Below are 27,986 nucleotides of genomic sequence, written 5' to 3'. Positions count from 1 at the left end.
CAGAAATAAGCCTGCTTACAGAATTAAATCAACAGCCAGCTGCTACTGTTGTTAGCATAAAGCAATGTGCCAAGAAGCCAATGAAAGATAAGCAAACCCATATTTTGATCTTCACATATATTATTGACTGTTGATGCACAAGAATTACAAAAATCATTTTCTTAAAAAGTGACGTAAAACCTGAATCGACACATTTTACCACCTTAAGGCTGTGCTGTAATTATTGCTACTTTTGACGTATCAGCTAGCGAGTACATCCTAATTGAGCATTTGGAATGTGGTAAGACTCCCCCTCTTCTTCTCCCCTGCTAACCTACAGCTATGTGCTAAGAGAAATGGCATGCATTTCACCGCAGACAGACTGGGCATAGAGTATCGTAGAGGAAGAATGGCTCAGAATGTGAATGTAGTTCACAGTACCAGAATAGAAGGGGGTCTAGAGTGGCAGATTCTTACCCATACAGTGAGAAAGTTAAGAGTGGTCCACATTATTTCCCGGCTTCAAATGTCACAAGTAGTAGGCAAATTCCAGATGTCACATCAAATGTGTGAGATTAGTAACACTTCCTGGCAGTGTAGCCATCAAAGCCTACCCTTGCCTGAGATTGCAAGTGATGGGCAAAAGCATGTTTTTGAGGGTGCCACAAGCCCATGTTATTCATAAATGGCAGGAGGAGAGAACAACATGGTTCCAGATAACTCAACAGTACTCGATTTGTTGCCATAACTATTCACTGTCCATAACATATCAGCCAAGTTTGGAGCACCTTAGGGACAATACTCTGACTCAAAATAATTCCCAAGACTTGATGTATGCAAGCTCAGCTTAAGACTATTGTATCAAGCTGACTGAGGTAACTGGAACCAAATGCCACACCACTTGTTACATTTAGAAGACTGTATTTTCAACCCTTAGCAGCCCACATAGATCAGCTACATTAAATTTTGTATGGCAGAAAATATTAACAAAGATCCAACCATCTCAATTACTTTGTAGCAACCTCAGTGCTCATGTTACAGCTGGAGGTTGCCAGGTGAAAGACATTTGTGATTCTGACTAACTCAGCATCTCCACTATATGGCAAGTAGCAACTTTCCTTCTCACAATATTGTTACTTTAATGACTCATTAATTTTCTTACCAACACAAAGCAAAAATCTTTATTCTTAAGTGACATTTTCCACATTTTGGTATCAACTTATTATTTCACAAGCTCAGTTGCAGCTATTTTTATCTGTTCATCTCTCACTCTGATATGTGACTGTGAACTCTTTAAAAACCTCATGTGATTGAATCATTATTTCATTCCGATCACATTAATAGCAAACTTGTCTCCCCTGCACCAGATACTTGATCCAGTCAAATGAACTGTTGACAAATGGAATAGTGAAGGCCATTTGACATGGTTAAAAGAAAATGACTAATCTCCTTCCCTAACTCATTAGATGTATGACAGGCACCTGCTTTATTTTTACATTAGAGAGAGCAACTTCTATGACCATTCCAAAAACATTGCACTGCAGTAATCAGTCTTATTGTTTGGTATGGTGAGGGCTAGAGCAATATTTAGAGTATTTAGACAGCAATCCACACACATTTTCCAAAATACAAACATGTTGATAGCAGTAATTCTTGAAACAATGCCAAAAGAGACAGTTTGCTGTCATTCTGTACCTTACTAAACTACAGTTCTAACATGATAAGACATATGATGGAAACTTAAGAGGTTTATGAACAGAAAATATGCTCGTAACATTATAAATGGAGTTTCAAGTTTAAAAGAAGACTTTGTGGACATAATCACCCCTTATCTATTAACCTGCAAGAAGTTTTATTTGGTCCCATGGTGGAAAATTGATTTTTATGCACACCCGTTAAAATGTTAGTATGCAGGAACTTCAACTGGAAATTGAGCAAAAATTTAACATCTCCCCTGGGGTTGACATTTCTTACCTGATGCTCACGTATGTGCCATCAGGAGTTTGAACACTTCTGCTACATGTCTTCAATGAAATGTGGCCTCCGTAATCAACACAGATCACAAAGACATTGGGCCAGTACTGAGACAAGGAGAAGTCTGATCATGCCATATCTTACAGTCCTTTCTCTCCAAGCTCCTACATCATCAATACTCTGAAAAGTATTTTTAAAACATGACTGATTGGTATACTAGCTGGAACACAGCTACTTCTACATACATACTTTCCAAGCCACTGTTTGGTGCATTATAGAGGATACCTTGTACTGCTAGTAGTGATTTCCTTTCCTGTTCCACTCGCAGATAGAAAAAATTTACCCTCTACCATGCACCATACAGTGGCTTTCAGAGTGTGTATGTAAACATAGCTGTGTTACAGCTAGTATACCAATCAGTCATGCTTTAACAATACTTTTCAGAGTTTTGATGATGTAGGAGCTTAGGGAGAAAGGACTATATGATATGGTATGACCAGATTTCTCCTTATCTCAGTATTGATACAATATATATAATCAAACAATGGAAATTCCAGACAGGAATATCAACAGTGCAGGAAAAATTTGTCAAGTTGCAGACAGGCACAATTAAGACACTTATATAAAGCTTTTGGCCACAGTCTTCATCAGTAAAAGAGCAACACGTACCATTCACACACACAAGCAAGCACACCTCATGCGTACATGACTGCCAACTCCAGCATCTTAGGCCGGAATGCATCTATCACCTGGGATGCAAGCAGCAATCTGGATGAGGTGAAGAAAGGGGAGATATGTAGTGTACGGGTGGAGAGAGAAATGAATGCTGTCTGTTGGAGTGTGCAGGGACTAGACTGTCAACAGGCATCCCATCAGGAAGTTGTGGGGGTGGGAGGTGGGGAAAAAAGGAGAGGAATGGGGAAAGACATGTGGTTGCTTTGACAGGGGGCTGCAAATAAACGGAGTGGGAGATGAGAATGGGGAGGAGCTGGTAGGACAGAGGGGTTGGAAACTGTTGGGTGGAGGTTTTGGGGACAGTATTTTACCAAAGGTTGAGGCTGGGATAATTATGGGAGTGGAGAATGTGTTGTAAGGATAACTCCCACCTGCACAGTTCAGAAAAGCTGGTGGTGGAGGGAAGAGTCCAGATGGCTCAGGTAGTGAAGCAGCCATTGGAATGTAGTGTGTTACATTCAGCTGCATTTTGTGCCACAGGGTGGTTTGTCTTGCTCTTGGCCACAGTTTGGCAGTGGATGTTCTTTCTGGTGGACAGGTGGTTGGTAGTAACACAAACATAAAAAGCTGTGCAGTGGTCGCAGCAGAGCTGATAAATGACTTGGCTGCTTTCACAAGTGGCTCAGCCCCCGATGGGATAGGATAAAACTGTGACAGGACTGGAAGTGCTGGATGAGTGGATTGGGTCTGCCACAAGAATATGATCCTTGTGGAAAGGGGTTGGGATTGGGAGTGGCATAGGGATGGACTATGTTGTGGAGATTGGCTGGGTGACAGAGCACCTCTTTAGGAGGCTGAGAAGTATCACGGATAGGATGTTTCTCATTTCAGTGCATGATGATAGAGAATCAAAGCCCTGGTGAAGGATGTTGTTCAGTTGTTCCAGTCTGGGATGGTATTGGGTGATGAAAGGGACACTCCTTTGTGGCTGGTTCTTGGGGTTGGTGGGAGGATTGGGGGTGTGAACGGAAATGACACAGAAGATCTGTTTGCGGACTAGGTCTGCAGCATAGTGCCTGTCTGTGAAGGCTTTGGTGAGACCCTCTGCATACTGAGCAAGGGAGTTTCTGTCCTTGCAGCTATGCTATTGCCGGATGGACAGGCTGAATGGGACGGATGGTTTGGTGTGAAAGAGATGACAGCTGTCAAAATGCAGGTACTGTTGGTAGTTGGTGGGTTTAATGTGGACAGAGGTGTGGATGGAGCTATCGGAGGAGGAATTCAATATCTAGGAAGGTGGCACGCTGCTTTGAGGAGGACCATATGAAGTGGATGGGAGGGAAGGTGTTGAGGTTGTGAAGGAACAAAGATAGGCTGTCTTGGCCCTGAGTCCAGATTGTGAAGTTATCATCATTGAATATGCGCAAAAAGAACACCATCAACCCTCCAGGGATTGCCATTTGAGTTCATGAAGCGTCTCAGTAATACTCACATGATGATCGAACATATTGGTAACAGATCTAGCAGCATGCCTCTGAATTACTTTGATGTCTTCCTTTAAACTGACCTGATGGGGATCCCAAACACTCTAGCAGCATTAAAGAGTATGTCACACTACTATTCTACAAGCATTCTCTGTTGTAGGTGAGCTATATTTTCCTAAAATCCTCTCAGTAAACCGATGATGAGTATTTGGCTTCCCTACTACCATCAATACATGCTTGTTCTATTTCATGTCACTTTGCAGTGTTATACCTAGATATTTAACCAATGTGACTATTATATTGTATTTGAACGTTGCAGGATTCTTCCAATAAAGCGAAGATGAGTATCTGACTTCCCTACTACCAACCAGAAGTGCTCATTCAATTTCATATTCCCTTGCAGCATTAAGCCTAGATATTTAATTGAAGTGGCTGTGTCAAGCTACACCCTACTAATGCTGTATTTGAATATTACAGGACTGCTTTTCCTACTCTTCAGCATTAACTTAAATTTTTCTATGTTTAGAGCAAGCTGCCGTTAATCACACCAACTAGAAGTTTTGTCTCTGTCATCTTGTATCCTCCTGTAGTCACTCACCAACTACACCTTCCTGTGCAGCGCAGCCTCATCAGCAAACAACTGCAGATCGCTGCTCACCTTGTCCGTCAGGTCATTTATACAGGGAATAAGAGTGGTCCTATCATGTTTCCCAGGGGCACTCCATCCAGGTACCCTTGTCACTAATGATCATCCACCACCGAGGACAACACACTCAGCTCTATTACAGTCTTCAATCCACTCACATATTAAGGAACCTGTTCTTTGTGTTTAGACCTTTGTTAATAGTTTGCAGTGGGGCACCATGTCAGCATGTAAGCCCATGCTAATTTGTGGACAGAAGCTTTTGCACCCGAAGCAGATTTGTTACATTCAATCTTGGAATATGTTCAAGAATTCTGCTGCAAACCATTGTTAAGGATTTGGTCTGTAATTGTATGGGTCCCTTATTTTACCCGTATTATGAATAGGAGTCACCTGCACTTTTTTCCAGTCACTTGGGACTTTGCACTTACTTCTTAGTACTCAAAATTGCTCCAGAAAGGGAAAGTAGACTTGCGATAATCATTAAGTATTTATGACTGACATCTTGACTGTGTTTGTCCAGTTCTGCCATCTCGCCACACTTTTCTTTGATATCTCAGTTGTGTATTATTAGGTGCTATTTCCAGCATAGCATATATGCTACATACTCTTAAAATTACAGATACCAGCACCACAGGCATCTTACAGGCTGCTTCATGCTCAATGAGGATACAATTGATTGAGCATTGAGGTAATAGGCCCATATCAAATATCGCATGGTTTCATTCAAAAGTTTATTGTTAGCCCAGTAATATGTGCTGTATATATACTGTTGATATCCATACTTCTCTGGCAGGATGCCTTAAACACATCAATATGCAGACAATTTTCACTTTTACCCAGTGGCCACATCTCTTGAGGATACATGCCAGAGACTGTATCATAATGTAATTCCTATTGTAATACTGGACTACTGGCTGACAAAAACTGTCAAATTAGGGTATCACTCACTAGCACGTACAGATGAAGCTGGGATTTACTCTCAGTAAGTGGGACCAGGAGATTCCTTGGACTCTCTTCTATAAAACAGCAGAAGTGTCTTTCCACAGGTGTTAAATGTATGAAGCAGATAATATTTTGTTGTGGAGAATCCAAATTTTTGAGCACTCAGTTACTCAGAAACTAGGACACCTACACTAGCTTCTCAAGACAAATTATCATTTCACTGTTGAAAAAGAAATTTCGCTTGTGAATAGCAATCATGTTTTAATAGGAATGCTTTATTACTGTCCAGTTCAATGAACAAACCAACATTTCAAAATTTCTTTTTATGAGCTACTCATTGCCTGCAACATTAATCTCTTCTCAGAACAGGAAACATAAAAAATTAGCAACATATTCGTGAAAGTCTTCTGCATTCAGTAGTCCGGTGTGATTGAAGTGTTCACAGACAGATTAAAAATAGTTGATCAATCATATGTTTCCTTTCACATAATCTCCTGGCAGCATCATATTGCTCATTCCTCATTCAGATCATGACTGTTTTGTCAGCTGCAGAAGTAGATTCCACAAGTTAGTGGAAACTTTTTTTTGTGTCTTCAGCAAATACTTGCCAAACTTGTCAATTGAAGTTTTTTCAAACTTGAAACAGTTTAGCGTGTTCAGTACTGGTACAAAAATGTTAATGCTGAAAAGGAGAAACGTGCAAAGGTGGATGGGCCGAAACAAAAGTGCCATTGGAACCTCCAAACATTTATAATTTGCCATCAAAGCTAAGGAAGTGCTAAACGACAATATTATGAAAAGGTTAGATTGCTATCCACCTTATAGTGGAAATGTAGAGTTGCAGACGGGCATAACAAAAAGACTGTTAAACAGATAAGTTTTCAGCCATAAAGCTTTCTTCTGAATTAAACAAAAATGATATGCATGCATTTCATACAAATGCAAATCTCACATGTGACCACTGCATCTGGCTGCTGAGGCCGGACTGCAAGCAACTGCACTTGGTGGTAGAAGCACTCTGGGTGCTGGGGCTAAGGAGGAGACTGGGTGCGGGAGGGATAGCAGGATATGCATGGGGGATGATAAAGTGCCACTTGTGGGAGCATACAGGGATGAGATGGAGAGTGGGTGGGGCAGCTAGGTGCAAGTGGGAGGATAGGCAAAGGGGAGGGGGGGGGCAGGGCAAAAAAGGAGAGAAGTAAAAAGACTGTGGGTGCCTTGGTGGAATAGAAGACTGTGTAGCTATGTAGTGCTGGAATGAAAGCAAGGAAAGGTATAGGTGGGCAATGGACAATGACTGACAAAGATTGAGGCCAGGAGGATTAAGGTAACCTAAAGAAGTGGTGCATGGAGAATTCCTACCTGCGCAATTCAGAAAACACGGTGTCAGTAGGAAGGATCCAGACGGCACAGGCTGTGAAGTAGTAATTGAAATGAAGTATGTCGTGTTGGGCAGTGCTGCTCAGCAGCTGGGTTGTCCAGCTGTTTCTTAGCCACAGTTTGTTGGTGGCTATTCATGCAGACTGATAGCCTATTGGTTGTTATGCCCACGTAAAATGCAGCACAGTGGTTGCAGCTTAACTTGTAGATCACATGACTGGCTTCACAGGTAGCCCTCCTTTTTATGGGATAGGTGATTATTGTAACCAGACTGAGTAGGTTGTGGTGGGAGAATGTATGGGACAGGTCTTGCATCCACGTCTGTTACAGTGGGGAAGGATACTGGGCAGGAAAATTCATCATTTCAGTGCTTGACGAGAGGTAGTTGAAACCTTGGTGAAAACGTGATTCAGTTGCTCCAGTCCTGGGTGGTACTGAGTCATGAGGGGAATGCTACTCTGTGGCCAGACGGTGGGACTTTGGGAGGTGGTGGGTGACTGAAGACATAAGGTGTGGGAGATATGTTTCTGTGCAAGACTGGGAGGGTAATTATGGTCTGTTAAGGCCTCAGTGAGATGCTTGGTGTTTTTTGAAAGGGACTGCTCATCACTACAGATGCCGTGGCTGCGGGTGGCTGGGCTGTACGGAAAGGAATCTTGGTATGGAATAGGTGGCAGCTATCAAAGTGGAAATATTGCTGTTTGGTAGGTTTGATATGGGCAGAGGTACTGATGTAGCCATCTTTGAGGTGGAGGTCAACGTCAAGGAAGGTGACTTGTTGGGTTGAGGAGGACCGGGTAAAGTGAATGGGGGAGAAGGTGTTGAGATTCTCGAGGAATGTGGATAGGGTATCCTTACCCTCTATCCAGATAATGAAGATGTCATTAGTGAATCTGAACCAGGTGAGGGGTTTAGATTATGGGTGGTCAGGAAGGATTCCTCTAGATGGCTCATGAATAGGTCAGCATAGAATGCTGCCTTTCAGGTCCCCATTGCTATACCCTGGATTTGTTTGTAGATGATGCCTTCAAAGGGGAAGGAATTGTGGATGAGGACATAGTTGGTCGTGATCACCAGGATGAAGGTTGTAGGGTTGGAATCTGTTGGGTGTTGGGAAGGGTAATGTTCAATAGTGGCAAAGCTTTGGGCATTAGGGATGTTAGTGTAAATGGAGATGGCATCAGTAGTGACATGCAGGGCACCATGTGGTAAAGGAACAGGAAGTATGGAGAGTTGTTAGAGGAACTGGTTGGTATCTTCTACATAGGAGGGTAGGTTGCGGGTAGTAGGCTGAATGTTATAGTTTATGAGAGCAGAGATTCTCGGGGGCCTTTGGGGAGAGGTTCTGGGATGGGTCTAAGGATTTGAGGAGAGACTGGGAATCCTGCTGAATGTCTGGAATGTGTCATTGTTGGCAGGGTTTGTAAGTGGACGAATCTGACTTCTGGCGGAGTCCTTCTGCCAGGTAAACCTTGTGCTCAAAACAGTGGTAGAGCCTACTCACTATCCTTCCCAACTGTCACACAGTGGTTTGTTGCATTCTATGTGGTCATGACAACCAACAAGCTGTTGGTCCTCATGAATGACCATTGACAAATTATGGCCAAGAAACAGCTGGGCCACATAGTTGCTGCCCAATACGACATTCTTCATTTCAGTGTCTGCTTCACAGCCTGTACCACCTGGTCCTTCCTATTAACATTAGTGTGTGGGTGGGAATTCTCCCTGCAATATATCCTATGTTCCCATAACCCTGCTGGCCTCAACCCTCATTAGCCATTGTCATTTTCCCACCTATCCCCGTCCCTCTTGCCATTTGCAGCATTACTCAGATACGCAGCCTTCACTTCACAAACACGTTCCCAGTATTTTTACTTCTCTCCCCCCCCCCCTCTCCTGTAATCCCACCCCCCATCTAACCTTCCGACTGCCCCTAGCTGCCCTACATTCTCACGACATCATCCCTGTATGCTCCCCCCCACAAACAGTATTTTACCATCCCATATCCCTTCCCTGCTATCCCTCCACCTTCCAGCTTCTTCCTTACCTCCATCACCCAGGTTGCTTCTCCCATCATGCACAGTTGCTTGCAGTCTGGTCTCGCCAGCCAGAAACAGTGGTCATATATGTGAAGTTGCACTTTGTGTGTGTATGTGTTTTGCCAAATTCAGGAGTCGGCTTTTTGGCTGAAAGGGTTCTTGTTTAGCAGTCTTTTTGTTGTGCCTGTCTACAACTCTTTATTTCCTCTATATGGTGAGTAGCACTCTACACTTTTTCATAACATTGTCATTATTCCATCCTGGATTTTCCAATGTTTGAGGTGAAAAATGAATTCACTGATTACTTTGTTGCACCAGAAGGGAAAGTAGAATTGGCAGTATTGATTTCTTTAAATTTTAGCTGATTTTTTTAATGTTAACATAAATATAAATGTGTTACACTTGCCTAATAAAAGTAGTAAATATTGTTTGCAAAAATCAAAGAGTAATGAAAAGGTCATCTCTTGGTGATACAGCTTTCTGCATTTTTGCGTCCTGTTTTCAAATTTTTATTGTACAAAAGGATATAGCTGTTTGAAACTAGTATATGATTTACTCAGAAAGTTGTTAAAGTGAGCGAAGTTTTTTTCATTTTATTTCATTCAGCAGTGTTATTGATAACTTAAATACATACGCCTCTCCGTTTTGTCACCCATACCTCCTTTTTTTTTAAGTTCATTTTCATACTTAACGTGTTAAAATGATTAACAATATCTTAATCTTCCCAAATGTTGACCTTGATATCCCCAGATTTGAATAAGATAGGTGAGGGACTTGGTGATGCAGGTGAAGGACTTGTGGATGTGGATAGCGGTTTTGTGCTACATACAGGCCTCTAAGAGAACCCAACTCCTCCCTCCCATCCCTTGCTCATTGATAGTAGTTTTTAATATTACATCCAATAGACAACATTTAAAGTCTATCATGACTGCTTCCTCCCGTCATCTCCATATGATGGGCGTGAGAAACTGACTCGTGTGACTAAGCATTACCTGATAATTCAGATCACCTATTCTTTTCAGCTGAGTGATATTGCAACCAGAAAAGCAAGAGGTGAAGCACATTGAAGCACCAATTTTCCGCTAGTATCGCCTCTAGCCCCTCATCAGAAAACAAAACTTACAGAACCATAATTAATTTTTATAGTGTGTTACCTGTACTTATAATTGAGTGTCAGTTCCCACAAGGGCTTCTGTTATCTCTGAAGTTTGGAAGCCATTGTATATCCAGAATATTATGTAATGAATTCATTTTAGAACAAATTGATGTGTATTTATACTATCTGTTACCTCTGTCCCCTCAGTCATCTAAAACAACAGTATTTGTTGCCAGTTGCTTTGATTTGTTATGATCTATAAGTTCTTAATGATTTTTTTTAATCATTTGATGTACCACTCTTGTAATAAGATGCTCCCCGCAGGATATGTGCACTAAACATGTTGTAGAAACAACGAAAAAAGCATGCCAAATTCAAATGAACGCAAAAATTCCAAGACTGGCAATCTTTTACAGAGGCTCAAAATTTAGCACTGACATCAATGTGAGATGCTTATAATAGCTTCCACAACGAAACTCTATCTCGAAACCTGGCAGGGAATCCAAAGAATTTTGTATTGTATGTGAAGTATGGTAGCGGCAAGATAAAGTCAATGCCTTCTCCGTATGATAGCAATGGAAATACTATCAACGACGGTGCTGCAAAAGCACAGGCTTCCAAAATTCGTCCACCATGATGACAAAGTAAATATTCCATAATTCGAATCAAGAACAGTTGCCAACATGAGTAACATAGAAGTAGATATCGTAGGAGTAGTGAAGCAACTTAAATCACTTATTAAAAGCAAGTCTTCTGGCCCAGACTGTATACCAGTTATGTTCCTTTCAGAGTATGCTGGTGCATAGCTCCATACTTAACAATCATATACAACTATTTGCCTGACGAAAGATCCATACCCAAAGACTGGAAAGTTGCACATGTCACACCAATATTGAAGAAAGGCAGTAGAAGTAAATCACTAAATTACGGGCCCATATCATTAACGTTGATATACAACAGGGTTTCGGAACATATATTGTGCTGGAACATTATGAATTACCTCAAAGAGAACGGTCTATTGACACACAGTCAACACAGATCTAGAAAACATTGTTCTTGTGAAACACAACTAGCTCTTTACTCACACGAAGAGTTGAGTGCTATTGACAAGGGCTTTCAAATTTATTCCATATTTCTAGATTTCCAAAATGCCTCTGACACCATTCCACGCAAGCAGCTTGTAGTGAAATAGCATGCTTATGGAATATCATCTCAGTTATTGTAACTGGATTTGTGATGATTTTCTGTCAGAGCTCGCAGTTCGTAGTAACTGACAGACAGTCGTCGAGTAAAACAGAAGTGATTTCTCGCATTCCCCAAGGTAGTGTTATAGGCCCTGTGCAGTTGCTCATCTATGTAAATGATTTAGGAGACCATCTGTGTAGCCGTCTTAGGTTTCTTGCAGATGATTTATTGTCTAGTAAACTCACAAGAAGATCAAAACAAATTGTGAAACAGATTTAGAAAAGGTATCTGAACGGTGTGAAAATTGGCAATTGACCCTTAATAATGAAAAGTGTGAGGTTATCCACGGGTGATAAAAGGAAAAGGAATTGGTTAAACTTCGATTACATGATAAATCAGTCTATTCTAAAGGCTGCAAATTCAACTAAATACCTAGGAATTACAATTACGAACAATTTAAATTGGAAAGAATACATAGAAAATGTTGTGGGGAAGGCAAACCAAAGACAGCGTGTTATTGGCAGAACACTTAGAAAATGTAACAGATCTACTAAAGAGACTGCCTACACTGCACTTATCCATTCTCTTTTGGAGTACAGCTGTGTGGCTGGGATCCTTACCAGGTGGGATTAACGGAATGCTTCAAGAAAGTTCAATGAAGAGCAGCACGTTTTGTATTATCGCAAAATAAGCAAGAGAGTGTCACAGACATGATACAGGATTTGAGATGGGCTTCATTAAAACAAAGGCATTTGTTGCTGTGGCAGAATCTTCTCACTAAATTTCAATCACCAACTTTCTCCTCTGAATGAGAAAATATTTTGTTGACGCTGACCTACATAGGGAGAAACAATCATCATAATAAAATAAGGGAAGATCAGAGCTCGCACAGAAAGATATAGATGTTCATTTTTTCTGCATGCTGTTTGAGAGTGGAATAATAATGAATTATTGTGAAGGTGGTTCGATGAACCCACTATCAGGCACTTAAGTTGATTTGCAGAGTATCAATGTAGATGTAGAAATATCATTTTTGTTAAAGTAACAGTAAAACGTTAAATTGACATTTAGAAAATACTTATACCGTTGTATATGTTTATTGTCAGTATTACCAATAGTATTGAAATACGTCTCCAGTATTCGCATTAACCTCTGTTAATGTCTTTTGCAGGTGATTGGGCTTCTCGATGTATTTCATCCAGGAACTTCCTTAACTGACTTTCAACATGTGTAAGTTCACAATTCGAATTGAACAATTTTTTCTTGCCTGCAATTAGATTTTTGTGATTATCATGACAATCTTAATTGTGACCATTGTACGTTGTTAATTTTGTTACATTAATTACTTGGAAAAGTCCAGTACCTGTAAGAACCTGTGGACTCAGTAGAATTAAGTGAAGTGGAAAATAAAGTGTAGGCATTATGGGGCATTGTTTAAACACATAAGTTGTGTTACCCAGTGATGTATTTTATTGAAATATCGTATTGGTTGAAGTAAAATCAGATGTAATATACAGGGTGAAGTGAAATTTGCGCACTCGGGCTTTGCAGTGCGACTCCTCACATGCCAGCAATATAAAAATGTCTGTCACAAAATTTCGTCCTTCGAGTAATCCGGTAGAAAAGGACATTAAAGAGTTACAATCTGGCAACACTGTAACTACATGTATAGTAACTAGCTCAGTCAACACACAAGGTTGTGCTGTACAGTTGGTGCCGTGGATAGCATGCAGGAGGTCAAGGGTTCGATCCTGGGTTCAAGAATATGTTTTTGGGCTTGAGTTTATTTGCACCACTTCCTCTACTAGAAGCAAAACCTGTTTTCTTTGTACCCTCCTCTAATGGTCACATAGATTAGTACCAACTGTTATTCTTGCCTCATTCAGGTCCATTACATTTCGTTAGGACCTTACGTTACCAGTAGGACTAGCAACGTGCTTTGCGAATAATGTCAAAACTCGGTTACTATTTGTATGTGTTATTACTATGGTCCCATTAATTGTATCAACTGCCTATTTCTTATTTGTCTAACCACGTATTTGTTTTGTTCAGCATTACAAAATGTTTTAAATTTAGGGTACATGTGAAGTAAGAAACGGTGTATATTACAGTATGAAATGTCAGAATGAAATTAGGAAAAAAAAATGCACCCCAACCCAAGATTGAACCCTGGACCTCCTGCATGCTAACCCAAAACTCTGTCCACTGCGCCAACTATGCAGCATGATTAAAATGTGCTTTCAGAGGTAGTTACCATATGTGTTGCCAGATTGCCACTATGTAATGTTCGTTTTCACTGGATATACGTGCCAGACGTAATTTTGTGAGAGAATTTTTTTTATCGCCTGTCATGTGAGGAATCGCCCTGCGAAGCCCAAGTGCGCGAATTTCACTTCACCCTATATATCAGCTAGTATGTTTGTTTGACATATCAGGATGTATCATTACTAAACAGTCTTGTAAATGAAGAGCAACATCACACTCTTGACCATATCATGTACTTTCACTTCTTTTTCGTGTGTGAGCATAGCTTATTATTTAAGTGCAACAATATTTAGAAATAAGGAAACAATACATTTTTAGAAAGGTAACAGTTGTGTTGAAAATTGACAAAAGATAAATTTGAATGACAAAATGATGTTAGGAAGTGATAGTCAGGTACTGCTCTTGTATAGAGAAACAACAGAAGCAAAAAATAGTGCAGAAATACAATAGCACAAGTGGTGAATTTTAGGTGATTTGTAAGAAAACACTGACAGATAGTTGAAGCTTGATTGGGTGTACATGTATTTGAGTTGGATAATGTGAATGATGTATTGGAGTATCTTATTTGATATACTGAAGAAAGGAAACTCCATTATGAATATCAACAGTGTAGACAAGGATAGGGTGCTACTTACCGTAAAGATAACATGCTGATTGGCAGACAGGCACAATTAAGACACTTGCACATAAGCTATTGGCCTCAGCCTTCATCGGATAAAGAAACACACACCATTCATTCACACAAGCAAGCACACCTCACGCACACATGACCGCCAATTCGGGCCCAAGCTCAGTGATAATTATTGACAGTTGGAAAATCTATTTCTAAATTGTTTTATGTGAGAGTATTGAACTTGTAAAGTTGGTGAGGCCTATATGAAATGATATTTCAAGGGATTCTCCCATTAGAATTTCATGTTCATTTTTATATTGAAGGATACCAAACTACTGGAAATAGTTTTTCTTTCAGGAACACTAATGGTTTAGTGTGATGAAGTGTTGTCATCTTATTGGATCTGTGGTAGCAGATAATTGTAGACTATAACAAATCATGTTTCTGCACATAACAATTTCTGTGTAGGATCTTGCTTGTGATATCAAACAGCAGCAATCTCTGTGACCTAAGCCTTTTCATTACTTGTTTTTCAAGGTAATATGCTGTGGCCCCATGAACCACGGAACTTGCTGTTGTTAGGGAGGTGTGCATGCCTCAGCGATGCAGATAGGTGCGACCACAACGGAGAGGCCAGACAAATGTGTGGTTCCTGAAGAGAGGCAGCAGCCTTTTCAGTAGTTGCAGGGCCAACAGTCTGGATGATTTACTGATCTGGCCTTGTAATGTCAACCAAAATGATCTTTCTGTACTGATACTGCAATCGCTTGAAAGTGAGAGGAAACTACAGCTGTAATTTTTCCCGAGGGTTAAATGATGATGGCGTCCTCTTGGGTAAAAGTAGTAGGTGAATAAGGACTGGGGGGGGGGGGGGCGCTAAGGAATGAAAGAGGAAGCCATCTGGTAGAATTTTGCACATAGCGTAACTTAATTATAGCTAACACTTGGTTTAAGAACAGGAAAGAAGGTGGTGTACTTGGAAGAGGCTTGGAGACACTGGAAGTTTTCAGATAGATTATATAATGATAAGACAGAGATTTAGGAATCAGGTTTTAAATTGTAAGACATTTCCAGGAGCAGGTGTGGACTCTGACCATAATTTATTGGTTACAAACTGTAGAGTACAACTGAAGAAACTGCAAAAAGGTAGGAATTTAAGGAGATGGGACCTGGATAAATTGAAAGAACCAGAAGCTGTAGAGGGTTTCAGAGAGAGCATTAGAAAACAGTTGACAAGAACAGGGAAAAGAAATACAGTAGAAGAAGAATGGGCAGCCTTGAGGAATGAAATAGTGAGGACAGCAGAGGATCAGGTAGGTAAAAAGATGAGGGCTAGTAGAAATCCTTGGGTAACAGAAGAGATATTTAATTGATGAAAGGAGAAAACATAAAAGTGAAGTAAATGAAGCAAGCAAATAGAAATACAAACGTCTAAAAAAATGTAATTGAGAGGAAGTGCAAAATGGTTAAGCAGGGATGGCTAGAGGATAGATGTAAGGATGTAGAAGCATATATCACTTGGAGTAAGATAGATACTGCCTGCAGGAAAATTAGAGAGACCTGTGGAGGAAAGAGAACCGCCTGTATGAATATCAAGAGCTCTGATGGAAAACCAATCCTAAGCAAAGAAGGGAAAGTATGTAGAGGGTCTATACAAGGGCAATGTACTTGAGGGCAATATTGTGGAAATGGAAAAGGATGTAGATGAAGTTGAAATGAGAGATATGACACTGCTTGAGAATTTGAAAGAGCACGAAGAATTTGAAAGAGCAATTAAGGATCTAAGTCAAAACATGGCCACGGGAGTAGACAACATTCCATTAGAACTACTGATAGCCTTTGGAGAGAACTCTTCCATCTGGTGACCAATATTATGAGACAGACGAAATACCTTCAGACTTAAAGAAGAACATAATAATTCCAATTCCAAAGAAAGCAGATATTGGCAGGTGTGAAAATTACCGAACTATCAGTTTAATAAGTCATGATTGCAAAATATTAATCCAAATTCCTTACAGACAGATGGAAAACTGTTAGAAGATGATCTCAGGGAAGTTCAGTTTGGATTCTGTAGAAATGTAGGAACACGCGAGGCAATACTGACCCTACGACTTATCTTAGAAAATAGATTAAGGAAAGGCAAACCTATGTTTCTAGCATTTGTAGACTTAAGACAAAGCTTTTGACAATGTTGACTGGAATACTCTCTTTCAAATTCTGAAGGTGGCAGGGGTAAAATACAGGGAGCAAAAGGCCATTTACAATTTGTACAGAAAACAGATGGCAGTTATAGGAGTTGAGGGGCATGAAAGGGAAGCAGTTGTTGAGAAGGGAGTGAGACAGGATTGTAGCCTATCTCCATTGTTATTCAATCTGTATATTTAGCAAGCAGTAAAGGAAACAAAAGAAAAATTTGGAGTAGGAATTAAAATCCATTGAGGAGAAATAAAAACTTTCAGGTTTGTAGAGACAGGAAAGGACCTGGAAGAGCAGCTGAACGGAATGGACAGTGTCTTAAAAGGAGGATAAAGATGAACATTAACAAAAGCAAAACGAGGAGAATGCAATGTACTTGAATTAAATCAGGTGATGCTGAGGGAATTAGATAGGAAATGGGACACTTAAAGTAGTAAATACGTTTTGTTATTTGGAAGCAAAAATAACTGATGATGGTTGAATTAGAGAGGATGTAAAATGTAGACTGGCTATGGCAAGCAAAGTGTTTGAGAAAAAGAGAAATTTGTTAACTTCAAATATAGATTTGTGTGTCAGGAAGTCTACAGAAGAATGCTGAAAATTGTTGGGTATACCACGTAATCAATGAGGAGGTACTGAATAGAATTGGGGAGAAGAGGAATTTGTGGCACAATTTGATTAGAGGAAGGCATCGGTTAGTAGGACACATTGCAAGGGATCACCAAATTTAGTTTTGGAAGGAAGTGCAGATTAATTGTTGACATCCTTTCAATCTGGATCGAGGACACCCTATTCACATTCCTCCAGAACCTCAACTACTTCTCCCCCATTTGCTTCTCCTGGTCCTACACAACCCAACAAGCCACCTTTTTAGATGTTGACCTCCACCTCAAAGATGGCTACATCAGTTCTTCTGTCTATGTCAATCCTACTAAGCACTAGTACTACTTCTACTTTGACAGCTGCCACCCATTCCATACCGAGAAGTCCCTACCATACAGCCTAGCCACCTGTGATCGTGCAAACAAATTTTACACTTAAAAATATAGAATGTAACTGAATAAATAAAAAATAAAAATTATTCACCATTGGCAGCATGAGAACTGATGCATAAAAAAAGGTTTTATTTTGCAAGCTTTTGAAGCCAGTGGCTCTTCCTTCCATCAGAAAGGTTGAAGGGGAAGGAAGAGAGATGAAGGAAAAGGATGGGAGAGGCTTAGGTAAAGGGGTAGAATTCGGAACCCTGGATCAGGGGACACTTACTGGACAGGGTGAGAAGGAACAGTCAGTCTCTCCTTATCATCCCGCCCAGTATGTGTCCCCTGATCTGGGGTTAGGGGTAACTTTTCTGAACTCTACCCGTTTTCCTAAACCTATCCAGTCATTTTCCTTGACCCCTCTTCCTTCCCTTTCAACTCTTTTGCCAGAAGAGGGAGCCACTGGATTTGAAAGCTTGCAAAGTAAACCTTTTTTTTGTGTGTTTTTTCTGCTGCTGCCACTTGGATAGTAATTTTTTTTATGTATCCAGTTACTTAACATACAGAGAATTTCTTCCCACCACCTCATGTTTTTATGATTGAATGCTCTGATGAATTCTGTATAACAACAGTTTATTAAATGTTGATGAATGATTTGTAACATATTGAATGCCCATACCATTGAACTCTTGATAACCTGACTCAGATATAAACTGTGGCACAAGAGTTTTCTCTATGGAAGGAACAGCATGTGGACATCAGTTTTGGCAGTCAAGAAACTCGTGTTTTGACTTCTTGAGGTGTCTACAATGTTAAGTTGGTTGAGGGCTGTTGCTGGCATTTAAAAAAAAAGTCTCTGTCTGCACAGTTATTCTGTTATGGGGATAAGAATTCTTTTTCAGGTAATTTTTTTGGAGGAGAAGTGTGTCCCTCAGAGGAGTATTGTAAGTGTGAGTGTTTGCTATTATAATAAGTGGTGCATCCTCTGCAATAAAGAGTCTAGTCCATTTCTCACCATCTGCCAATGACATAAAATCTAGTGTCTCAACAGTGGGATTGGCTGTGAAATTGGGTATTTGAATTTTATGTATATTTTACTGGTTGAGGTAAGATCTTGAGAGGGCATTGGTGTAATCATTACAACAATGAATTCAGCTGTTTATGTAGTGATTGAGTTGTAAAACAAGCTGTAAATTGTGTTATATATTGTGCATAAAATGAAAACAACCACTCTGCAGAACACCTGGAACCACACCATTGAAGTTACTCACTGTTAGTTAACCGCTAGCCTATTTTCCACAACCTCACTTTCCCTTCTCTTTGGTGTGCACCACTCCTTCCCCGTCCAGATTATGCACTGCCTTCTCCCGCCACTTTCTTCTCCCTCCTCCTTCCTGCCATTCTCTCTCCCTCCCACTCCCCCTCCCCATCCCACTCCTCACCCTCCTCCCACCCACCCACTCCTCCCCCTCCTCCCACCCACCCACTCCTCCCCCTCCTCCCACCCACTCCTCCTCCTCCACTCCTCTCCCCCTCCCGTCCTCCTCCCCCACTCCCCCTCCACTCCTCTCCCCCTTCCCTCCTCCTCCCCCACTCCGCCTCCCCTCCGCCACTCCACTCCTCCTCCCCCACTCCCCCTCCACTCCTCCTCCCCCACTCCTCCTCCCCCACTACTCCTCCCTCTCCCCCACTACTCCTCCCCATCCTCCTCACCCTGTCCTTCCCCCCCTCTCTCCTTCCCCCTCTCTCCTTCCCCCCTCTCTCCTTCCCCCTCTCTCTCCTTCGCCCCCTCTCTCTCCTTCGCCCCCCTCTCTCTCCTTCGCCCCCCTCTCTCTCCTTCGCCCCCCTCTCTCTCCTTCGCCCCCCTCTCTCTCCTTCGCCCCCCTCTCTCTCCTTCGCCCCCCTCTCTCTCCTTCGCCCCCCTCTCTCTCCTTCGCCCCCCTCTCTCTCCTTCGCCCCCCTCTCTCTCCTTCGCCCCCCTCTCTCTCCTTCGCCCCCCTCTCTCTCCTTCGCCCCCCTCTCTCTCCTTCGCCCCCCTCTCTCTCCTTCGCCCCCCCTCTCTCTCTCCTTCGCACCCTCTCTCTCTCCTTCGCACCCTCTCTCTCCTTCGCCCCCTCTCTCTCCTTCGCCCCCTCTCTCTACTTCGCCCCCTCTCTCTCTCTCCTTCGCCCCCTCTCTCTCTCTCCTTCGCCCCCCCTCTCTCTCTCCTTCGCCCCCTCTCATTCTCTCTCCTTCGCCCCCTCTCATTCTCTCTCTCCTTCGCCCCCTCTCATTCTCTCTCTCCTTCGCCCCCTCTCATTCTCTCCTTCGCCCCCTCTCATTCTCTCCTTCGCCCCCTCTCATTCTCTCCTTCGCCCCCTCTCATTCTCTCCTTCGCCCCCTCTCATTCTCTCCTTCGCCCCCCCTCTCATTCTCTCCTTCGCCCCCCCTCTCATTCTCTCCTTCGCCCCCCCTCTCTCTCCTTTGCCCCCCTCTCTCTCCTTCGCCCCCCTCTCTCTCCTTCGCCCCCCCTCTCTCTCCTTCGCCCTCTCTCTCTCTCCTTCGCCCTCTCTCTCTCTCCTTCGCCCCCCCTCTCTCTCCTTCGCCCCCTCTCTCTCTCCTTCGCCCCCTCTCATTCTCTCCTTCGCCCCCCTCTCTCTCCTTCGCCCCCCTCTCTCTCCTCCGCCCCCTCTCTCTCCTTCGCCCCCCCTCTCTCTCCCCTTCGCCCTCTCTCTCTCTCTCCTTCGCCCTCTCTCTCTCTCTCTCTCTCTCTCTCTCTCTCTCTCTCTCCTTCGCCCTCTCTCCTTCGCCCTCTCTCTCTCTCTCTCTCTCTCTCCTTCGCCCTCTCTCTCTCTCCTTCGCCCTCTCTCTCTCTCTCCTTCGCCCTCTCTCTCTCTCTCTCCTTCGCCCCCCCTCTCTCTCCTTCGCCCCCCCTCTCTCTCCTTCGCCCCCCTCTCTCTCTCCTTCGCCCCCCCTCTCTCTCCTTCGCCCCCCTCTCTCTCTCCTTCGCCCCCCTCTCTCTCCTTCGCCCCCCCCTCTCTCTCCTTCGCCCCCCCCTCTCTCTCCTTCGCCCCCCCTCTCTCTCCTTCGCCCCCCTCTCTCTCCCCTTCGCCCCCCTCTCTCTCCTTCCCCCCTCTCTCTCTCCTTCCCCCCCTCTCTCTCCTTCGCCCCCCCTCTCTCTCTCTCCTTCGCCCCCCCTCTCTCTCTCTCCTTCGCCCCCCCCTCTCTCTCTCCTTCGCCCTCCCCTCTCTCTCTCCTTCGCCCCCCTCTCTCCCTCCTTCGCCCCCCCTCTCTCTCATTCTCTCCTTCGCCCCCCTCTCATTCTCACCTTCGCCCCCCTCTCTCCCCTTCGACCCCTCTCTCCCCTTCGACCCCTCTCTCCCCTTTGACCCCTCTCTCCCCTTCGACCCATCTCTCCCCTTCGACCCCTCTCTCCCCTTCGACCCATCTCTCCCCTTCGACCCCTCTCTCCCCTTCGACCCCTCTCTCCTTTGCCCCCCCTCTCTCTCCTTTGCGCCCCCTCTCTCTCCTTCGCCCTCTCTCTCTCTCCTTCGCCCCCCTCTCTCTCTCTCCTTCGCCCCCCCTCTCTCTCTCCTTCGCCCCCCCTCTCTCTCTCCTTCGCCCCCCCTCTCATTCTCTCCTTCGCCCCCCTCTCTCTCCTTCGCCCCCCTCTCTCTCCTTCGCCCCCCTCTCTCTCCTTCGCCCCCCTCTCTCTCCTTCGCCCCCCTCTCTCTCCTTCGCCCCCTCTCTCTCCCCTTCGCCCCCCCTCTCTCTCCCCTTCGCCCCCCCTCTCTCTCCCCTTCGCCCTCTCTCTCTCTCTCTCTCTCTCTCTCCTTGGCCCCCCCTCTCTCTCTCCTTCGCCCCCCCTCTCTCTCTCCTTCGCCCCCCCTCTCTCTCTCCTTCGCCCCCCCCCTCTCTCTCCTTCGCCCCCCCTCTCTCTCTCCCTCGCCCCCCCTCTCTCTCTCTCCCTCGCCCCCCTCTCTCTCCCCTTCGCCCCCCCTCTCTCTCTCCTTCCCCCCCTCTCTCTCTCCTTCGCCCCCCCTCTCTCTCTCCTTCGCCCCCCCTCTCTCTCTCCTTCGCCCCCCCTCTCTCTCTCCTTCACCCCCTCTCTCTCCTTCACCCCCCTCTCTCTCCTTCACCCCCTCTCTCTCCTTCACCCCCCCTCTCTCTCTCCTTCACCCCCCCTCTCTCTCCTTCACCCCCCTCTCTCTCCTTCACCCCCCTCTCTCTCTCCCTCCTTCGCCCCTCTCTCTCTCCCTCCTTCGCCCCCCTCTCTCTCCCTCCTTCGCCCCCTCTCCCTCCTTCGCCCCCTCTCCCTCCTTCGCCCCCTCTCCCTCCTTCGCCCCCTCTCTCTCCTTCGCCCCCTCTCTCTCCTTCGACCCCTCTCTCTCCTTCGACCCCTCTCTCTCCTTCGACCCCTCTCTCTCCTTCGACCCCTCTCTCTCCTTCGACCCCTCTCTCTCCTTCGACCCCTCTCTCTCTCCTTCGACCCCTCTCTCTCTCCTTCGACCCCTCTCTCTCCTTCGACCCCTCTCTCTCCTTCGACCCCTCTCTCTCCTTCGACCCCTCTCTCTCCTTCGACCCCTCTCTCCCCTTCGACCCCTCTCTCCCCTTCGACCCCTCTCTCCCCTTCGACCCCTCTCTCCCCTTCGACCCCTCTCTCCCCTTCGACCCCTCTCTCCCCTTCGACCCCTCTCTCCCCTTCGACCCCTCTCTCCCCTTCGACCCCTCTCTCCCCTTCGACCCCTCTCTCCCCTTCGACCCCTCTCTCCCCTTCGACCCCTCTCTCCCCTTCGACCCCTCTCTCCCCTTCGACCCCTCTCTCCCCTTCGACCCCTCTCTCCCCTTCGACCCCTCTCTCCCCTTCGACCCCTCTCTCCCCTTCGACCCCTCTCTCCCCTTCGACCCCTCTCTCCTTTGCCCCCCCTCTCTCTCCTTCGCCCCCCCTCTCTCTCTCCTTCGCCCCCCCCCTCTCTCTCCTTCGCCCCCCCTCTCTCTCCTTCGCCCCCCCCTCTCTCTCTCCTTCGCCCCCCTCTCTCTCCCCTTCGCCCCCCCTCTCTCTCTCCTTCCCCCCCTCTCTCTCTCCTTCGCCCCCCCCTCTCTCTCTCCTTCCCCCCCTCTCTCTCTCCTTCGCCCCCCCTCTCTCTCTCCTTCACCCTCTCTCTCTCCTTCACCCCCCCTCTCTCTCCTTCACCCCCCCTCTCTCTCCTTCACCCCCCCTCTCTCTCCTTCACCCCCCTCTCTCTCCTTCACCCCCCCTCTCTCTCCTTCACCCCCCCTCTCTCTCCTTCACCCCCCCTCTCTCTCCTTCACCCCCCCTCTCTCTCCTTCACCCCCCCTCTCTCTCCTTCACCCCCCCTCTCTCTCCTTCACCCCCCCTCTCTCCTTCACCTCCCCTCTCTCTCTCTCCTTCACCCCCCCTCTCTCTCTCCTTCACCCCCCCCTCTCTCTCTCTCCCTCCTTCGCCCCCCCTCTCTCTCCCTCCTTCACCCCCTCTCTCCCCTTCGACCCCTCTCTCCCCTTCGACCCCTCTCTCCCCTTCGACCCCTCTCTCCCCTTCGACCCCTCTCTCCCCTTCGACCCCTCTCTCCCCTTCGACCCCTCTCTCCCCTTCGACCCCTCTCTCCCCTTCGACCCCTCTCTCCCCTTCGATCCCTCTCTCCCCTTCGACCCCTCTCTCCCCTTCGACCCCTCTCTCCCCTTCGACCCCTCTCTCCCCTTCACCCTCTCCCTCCCCTTCACCCTCTCCCTCCCCTTCACCCTCTCTTTCCCCTTCCCCCCTCTCTTTCCCCTTCACCCTCTCCCTCCCCTTCACCCTCTCCCTCCCCTTCACCCTCTCCCTCCCCTTCAACCCCTCTCCCTCTCCTTCCCCCCCTCTCCCTCACCTTCCCCCTCTCCCTCTCCTTCCCCCTTTCCCACCCCCTTTCCCTCTACTTCCCCCTCTCCCTCTCCCTCTACTTCCCCCTCTCCCTTTACTTCCCCCTCTCCCTCTACTTCCCCCTCTCCCTCTCCCTCTACTTCCCCCTCTCCCTCTCCCTCTACTTCCCCCTCTCCCTCTCCCTCTACTTCCCCCTCTCCCTCTACTTCCCCCTCTCCCTCTCCCTCTACTTCCCCCTCTCCCTCTACTTCCCCCTCTCCCTCTACTTCCCCCTCTCCCTCTACTTCCCCCTCTCCCTCTACTTCCCCCTCTCCCTCTACTTCCCCCTCTCCCTCTACTTCCCCCTCTCCCTCTACTTCCCCCTCTCCCTCTACTTCCCCCTCTCCCTCTACTTCCCCCTCTCCCTCTACTTCCCCCTCTCCCTCTACTTCCCCCTCTCCTTCCCCACTCCCTCTCCTTCCCCACTCCCTCTCCTTCCCCACTCCCTCTCCTTCCCCACTCCCTCTCCTTCCCCACTCCCTCTCCTTCCCCACTCCCTCTCCTTCCCCTCTCCCTCTCCTTCCCCTCTCCCTCTCCTTCCCCCTCTCCCTCTCCCTCTCCTTCCCCCTCTCCCTCTCCTTCCCCCTCTCCTTCTCCCTCTCCTTCCCCCTCTCCCTCTCCTACCCCCTCTCCCTCTCCTACCCCCTCTCCCTCTCCTACCCCCTCTCCCTCTCCTACCCCCTCTCCCTCTCCTACCCCCTCTCCCTCTCCTACCCCCTCTCCCTCTCCTACCCCCTCTCCTTCCCCCTCTCCTTCTCCTTCCCCCTCTCCCTCTCCTCCCCCCTCTCCCTCTCCTTCCCCCTCTCCCTCTCCTTCCCCCTCTCCCTCTCCCTCTCCTTCCCCCTCTCCCTCTCCCTCTCCTTCCCCCTCTCCCTCTCCCTCTCCTTCCCCCTCTCCCTCTCCTTCCCCCTCTCCCTCTCCCTCTCCTTCCCCCTCTCCCTCTCCCTCTCCTTCCCCCTCTCCCTCTCCCTCTCCCTCTCCCTCTCCTTCCCCCTCTCCCTCTCCCTCTACTCCCCCCTCTCCCTCTCCCTCTCCCTCTACTCCCCCCTCTCCCTCTCCCTCTACTCCCCCCTCTCACTCTTCTTCCCCCTCTCCTTCCCCCTCTCATGCCCCCTCTCCCTCTCATGCCCCCTCTCCCTCTCATGCCCCCTCTCCCTCTCATGCCCCCTCTCCCTCTCATGCCCCCTCTCCCTCTCATGCCCCCTCTCCCTCTCATGCCCCCTCTCCCTCTCATGCCCCCTCTCCCTCTCATGCCCCCTCTCCCTCTCATGCCCCCTCTCCCTCTCATGCCCCCTCTCCCTCTCATGCCCCCTCTCCCTCTCATGCCCCCTCTCCCTCTCATGCCCCCTCTCCCTCTCATGCCCCCTCTCCCTCTCATGCCCCCTCTCCCTCTCATGCCCCCTCTCCCTCTCATTCCCACCCTTCCTTCCACCTCTTTATATGTATTATATGCCCTACCTTATCAACTCATTTCGTCTTGTTGTGCAGCTGCCAAGTCATGCATCAAGAACCCTGTCTCGCACTATCCCTCTAACCCCTCCTAGCCTCATGTGTTGTTCACTACACTCCCCCCATTACTATTTGCCCAGGCAACTGTTCTCAATAATCAATAAACAGTCTTGCTATGGGGCATGCATTTGGGTGGCAGTCTAGTTGAGTGTGAATGTGGGTACTTTTGTTAGAAAAAGAACAAGATCAAAACCTAATGTGAATGTAATTGTGCGTTAGATGTGTCTATGTGCCACACATCAATCTGTGGCCGCCTTACCCTTATTTTACTTATTGCTATTTAATCTTTTGTTTGCAGTAATGTGACGTGTTGTCTTCTTTATGTTATGTAATGTTACATTGCATGTTTTTATATTGAAATTCAGTTTGTAATAAGATTTTTGTTTTAGTTACTTGGTGACTCATTTAATGGGTGCTGACCTAAACAATATTGTTAGAACACAAAAACTGACTGATGACCACGTACAGTTCCTAGTTTATCAGATACTGAGAGGTCTGAAATACATCCATTCCGCTGGAATAATTCATAGGGTGAGTTTACTTTCACTATTTTATATGGTTGCATGGCCCTTGAGTTTTGTGGCTTTGTGTGCTCAGTCCCCCTCCCCCCCCCCCTCACCCCCCCCCCCCCCCCCACTATGTCATGTAAATCTTCTCCACATTTCCTTATTTTGTTTCTTTAATGAGTACTTACAGTTGTAATTATTTGATAGTGGTATAGATCCGACTTCTGTAATCAACTTTAACTGTCTAGATAGTCTATATAGCAGAGTTAGCAGTATGTGATGGAAGGAATAAAGGTAACAAATCACCATATAGAGGAGGCTTTGGTCCATCAATAGTCACATAAACAAGACTGAAAACATTACTAAGCTTTCGAACACTTTTCAGATCTGGTGACAGAAAAACACACACACACACACACACACACACACACACACACACACCTGCATGGCTGTTGTATTGTCCCATGGGCCCAGAGAAATACGTCTACATTTTCAGTGTGTGTGTGTGTGTGTGTGTGTGTGTGTGTGTGTGTGTGTGTGTGTGTGTGTGTGTTGATGGCTCAATATAAATATACAGTGAGGTGCTACCTTTACTATTTCCACACGGGACTTTCCATTACATATGTAGTTTGCAATATGTATAACATTCATAGTTTTACGCTTATAAAGTTTGATATGGGACAATTAGAAGATACTATCGTCGTGCCTATCAAGTTTTGTAGATTAACAGTGAAAGACTGGTTATTCTGAAGACTGCATAGTGACAAAGACAGGCAATTAGACAGAGATTTCCTAAATCACAGTATAAGAATATCAGAGTCACTCTCACAACAAAACAATAGTTTATTAATGCTCCTGAAGCTAATTAGGTGTGATCCTTGCCTTTTTGCCATATCTTCTGCACACTTACCCCTGATACCTCCCTCCCCAGGCACAAAAGAAAGGAAACTCCAATACAAATTTTGATAAAGATGCTATAAAAAGAATGAGTGTTCACAAAATATAGCAAATGTAACTGAATTGCCAGTTGCTGTGGCAGTGCAGCTGTAGACAGCATAAATTGCAGAGATTATTATAGTGTGTTGTTTGTCATGTACTCTTTCAATAATTTGATACCAGTAAGCCCCTTAATTTCATCTATACTATTTGGAGCATATGAAGGCGGACAATCGTGTTTACCAGTATTGCCACTGTGCTTAACAAATAATTGTGTTATTGTTGAAATTGTACTGAATCATATATCTCTATGAGGCCTTATGAAGTTCTTCTCCCCCCCCACACACACACACCTTTTTTTTTTAATATAAAATGTCTATTGACAAAAATCCATTGCCTTCAGCTACCAGAAACTCAGAAAACCTGGTCCTGAAAGCCAAATTCCTTTGTACCTTATTCTTGAATTATATGCACATTCAAAATAGCATTTCATCTGAGATCATTATTGACTATTTATCATCCACTGCTGGACATAGGCCTGTTCAATACTTCTCCATACTTTATGATCTGCTTTTCACAGCTGGGTTTGTCGTGCATGCTACTTTGTAATCAAACCCTCTTCCATTAGTTTACTACTAAGTTAGAAATACAGTTTTAATTGCATGTGATATCATGTTTTGTGTTGTGTTAGTTCCACAAATTTTTACTTCAAACAAACATAAATGACTTCTGTATATTAAGAGATGAGACAATTTGTTTTGCCTTATATTGTTGCCTATGTGGAATGAGAATTTTGATTGTGAATTTTTCATTATGAAAAAGTAATAATAATAAAACTAAATAAAAGATAATTAATGTTGTTGTGATGGTCTTAAATAGGATCTTAAGCCATCGAATATCGCAGTGAATGAAGACTGTGAATTGAAAATACTAGATTTTGGTTTAGCTCGGCCAACAGAGAGTGAAATGACTGGATATGTGGCTACGCGGTGGTACAGAGCACCAGAGATAATGCTTAATTGGATGCACTACAATCAAACAGGTAATATAGTGTTCTCTTGATAAGACTTCTTCTAACTCTCTTTAATGATATCTTTTTTTTTTTTAATCTGTGAAGTTTTAAGTGATTTGTATGCAGAATATATCACAAGTGTTTCATGTCACCAAAGAACACTAAAAACACTTGTTAAATTGTCTTTAAATAGTAGGAGTCACCAATTTCTGTTGAAGTGTGTAAATATAATATAATTGTATAGATAAAAATATACCGCCAAGTGGTGGCAGGATAAAACACAAATAAGGGCTAAAGAAATGTGCATCCTGCCCACTGCTGAACTCCAGGCTCTTTGTTCACAAAAATCTGATGACTCAATTATAGCCTGCTTGTGGACAAAGGATCTACCACTGTGATACATTTTACGGGAGCATGTAAGTGAGTGACTACACCCATTTTCTGGCACCTGTATGTACAGAATCTGCCATCAAGATTCTATCCATGTGGTACACACTGACTTACAGTCCTTCCTTAAAACCTCAGGCCCCTCACAAGGACTAAAACCTCAGTCCATAGAACTACTTACCCCACTCAAACCACACACTCTCACCTTTTACCTTCTTCTTAAGATCCACAAACCCAATCACCCTGGTCGTCCCATTGTTGCTGGCTTCCAAGCATCCACTGAATGTAT

The 27,986-nt window shown here is 45.3% G+C and overlaps 1 protein-coding gene across 2 annotated transcripts in view; it reads left to right on the top strand.

Moving 5' to 3' along the window:
- LOC126259359 (mitogen-activated protein kinase p38b) overlaps positions 1–27,986 on the top strand; it is a 104,177-nt gene that overhangs the window by 31,040 nt on the left and 45,151 nt on the right. For both annotated transcript variants that reach the window (XM_049956094.1, XM_049956092.1), the window contains exons 3-5: positions 12,572–12,630; positions 25,246–25,387; positions 27,178–27,340. In XM_049956094.1, coding sequence (XP_049812051.1) covers positions 12,572–12,630; positions 25,246–25,387; positions 27,178–27,340 — 364 coding nt within the window. The remainder of the gene's footprint in view (positions 1–12,571; positions 12,631–25,245; positions 25,388–27,177; positions 27,341–27,986) is intronic.

This window comes from Schistocerca nitens, chromosome 5, assembly GCF_023898315.1.
Source record: "Schistocerca nitens isolate TAMUIC-IGC-003100 chromosome 5, iqSchNite1.1, whole genome shotgun sequence".
In the NCBI taxonomy this organism is placed as follows: Eukaryota; Metazoa; Arthropoda; class Insecta; order Orthoptera; family Acrididae; genus Schistocerca; species Schistocerca nitens.
The sequence above is the reverse complement of the archived record's forward strand: the minus strand, read 5'-3'. Positions and strand labels throughout refer to the sequence as shown.